Below are 1,875 nucleotides of genomic sequence, written 5' to 3' on the forward strand. Positions count from 1 at the left end.
TAGCCAGACAAAGTGAGTTTCAAAGGAAGATGAATCTACCATTTTTCCATCCTTAATATGTAGTTAGATATTTGTACAGAAAATGCTCTCATCATATGAACCACAATACTATTAAACCCATGAAACATAATAATACCTTCTTAAAAGATCACGGAATATCAGTAAAACCCATAAGTGTTTAAAATAAGAAGTAACGAAACTATGACTAGAAGAAGAAAAATAGAGATGGAAATCTCTTTAAAAACAAGAAAATGAAAGTCCGTATGAAAGGAACTTTAGATGAGAAGTGCACCTTTTTTCGGAGAGAAGATTCATTTGTGAGGTTTTGCGATTATTGGCTGAATGCAACACAACCGAACTAACAACTAGAATAATTATCAGCAACTTCTTAATTATTTGATATCCTGCATTGCCAAATACATCACAGGGATCTAGTAGCTAAGACCTGCTATACCAAGAGCCATCGCTTTTGCCATAGCAGTTGCTTCTATTCGTGACCAACTATGGCACTGGTTATGCCTGGAGATCTTATCTTTACGACCGTGCGTTACATGTGGTAGGGAATGGTCAGGTATCAGGTAGATATCACATTAGAGCTAATGGCCCCCTTGAGGAGGAAATAATTGGGTCATTATTATAACACACCTTCTACTTAAAGGTTAATCCCATACATAATCACTGAAACTCACGCATGTATAGGTAATGGTACCCATACAACCATCGAAAATACCGTACTGCCGATAATCGTAGTTTGTACCTTTAGCCAAAAGTTAAAAGCAGTGGGAAGAGGGAAAATTCTTCTCACCCCTAACTGAACTGAATTAATATTTTTACCCCGAAATAAAGTCAAAACAAAAAGACGTATGGGAAATGACGCATTTGCCAATTGTAATTATCCTCTAAACAAATAAACAAAAAAAATGTCCTAATTATGGCGAATTCAATAAGGCATCATTATACTTTTCATCTTATCGTTATCCAATGAACAATGTGCAAAATAAGACACACCATCTTGCATTAAAAGACAAGTAAAGGATCTTCCATTTACATTACCAAATTTCTCTTAAAATTCGTGGATGCAACTAATCTGTATCATTATCGTTCTGGAATCTAATGAATTTGTGTTCCTGAAGACTCACTCTTGTCGCAAAAGACATGATTCTACTTTTAAGTGAAGTATCATTTCAGTCATTGCAGAATTCATGTGCATCAAAATCACAATCAAACACAAATTTGTTGACTGTATTTATAGAACGAATTGTTATTTTTTCTTTATTATCAACGAAATGGCCAATCTCCATGTTAATTTAAGGTGGTGAAAACTCAATACGAGATAGTTGCAGAATAGGGAACTACAATGAAAACAAAACTAATCACTAAGTAATTATAGAAAAAAAAGATACTAATTAGAAAATAATCTAGTGATTATAGCTAAAAAAAGAAATAACGATACTAATAACTAAATCAATATAACTAAGATTATATGCTACTAAAACTAATCATTACTAAACCTATTTCATCAACTTACCCTGAATGAATCCCTCGAGCTTGCAGGTGATGCTAGGAAGACTGAAATTCGGAAAGGACAGATGGCGCATCAGGTGAACCCACATTGAACCCATGGTCACCAGTAGATCCGCAAAGGCCAGGTTCACTAGGTACTGATTGGTGGAGGTTCTCATGTGGGAGTTGCAGAAAACCACTAATATCACTAGCATGTTGCCCGTGAGTGACACCAGGAAAACGATGACGTAAGCTACGATCTGAAATAGAAGGGGTGTCTTGGTGTCAGAAAACGAGCAACAGTTTTAAATGGATTGGTAAATGGATAAATTGATTAACTGATAAATGAACGAGTGAACAGATTAGTGGGAA

General features: G+C 35.3%; 1 protein-coding gene across 1 annotated transcript in view; it reads right to left on the reverse strand.

Moving 5' to 3' along the window:
* LOC119592394 (neuropeptide FF receptor 1-like) overlaps positions 1–1,875 on the reverse strand; it is a 97,236-nt gene that overhangs the window by 67,527 nt on the left and 27,834 nt on the right. The window contains exon 3 of the mRNA XM_037941215.1: positions 1,529–1,763. Within this exon, the coding sequence (XP_037797143.1) occupies positions 1,529–1,763 (235 nt within the window). The remainder of the gene's footprint in view (positions 1–1,528; positions 1,764–1,875) is intronic.

Source organism: Penaeus monodon, chromosome 30 (genome assembly GCF_015228065.2).
Source record: "Penaeus monodon isolate SGIC_2016 chromosome 30, NSTDA_Pmon_1, whole genome shotgun sequence".
In the NCBI taxonomy this organism is placed as follows: Eukaryota; Metazoa; Arthropoda; class Malacostraca; order Decapoda; family Penaeidae; genus Penaeus; species Penaeus monodon.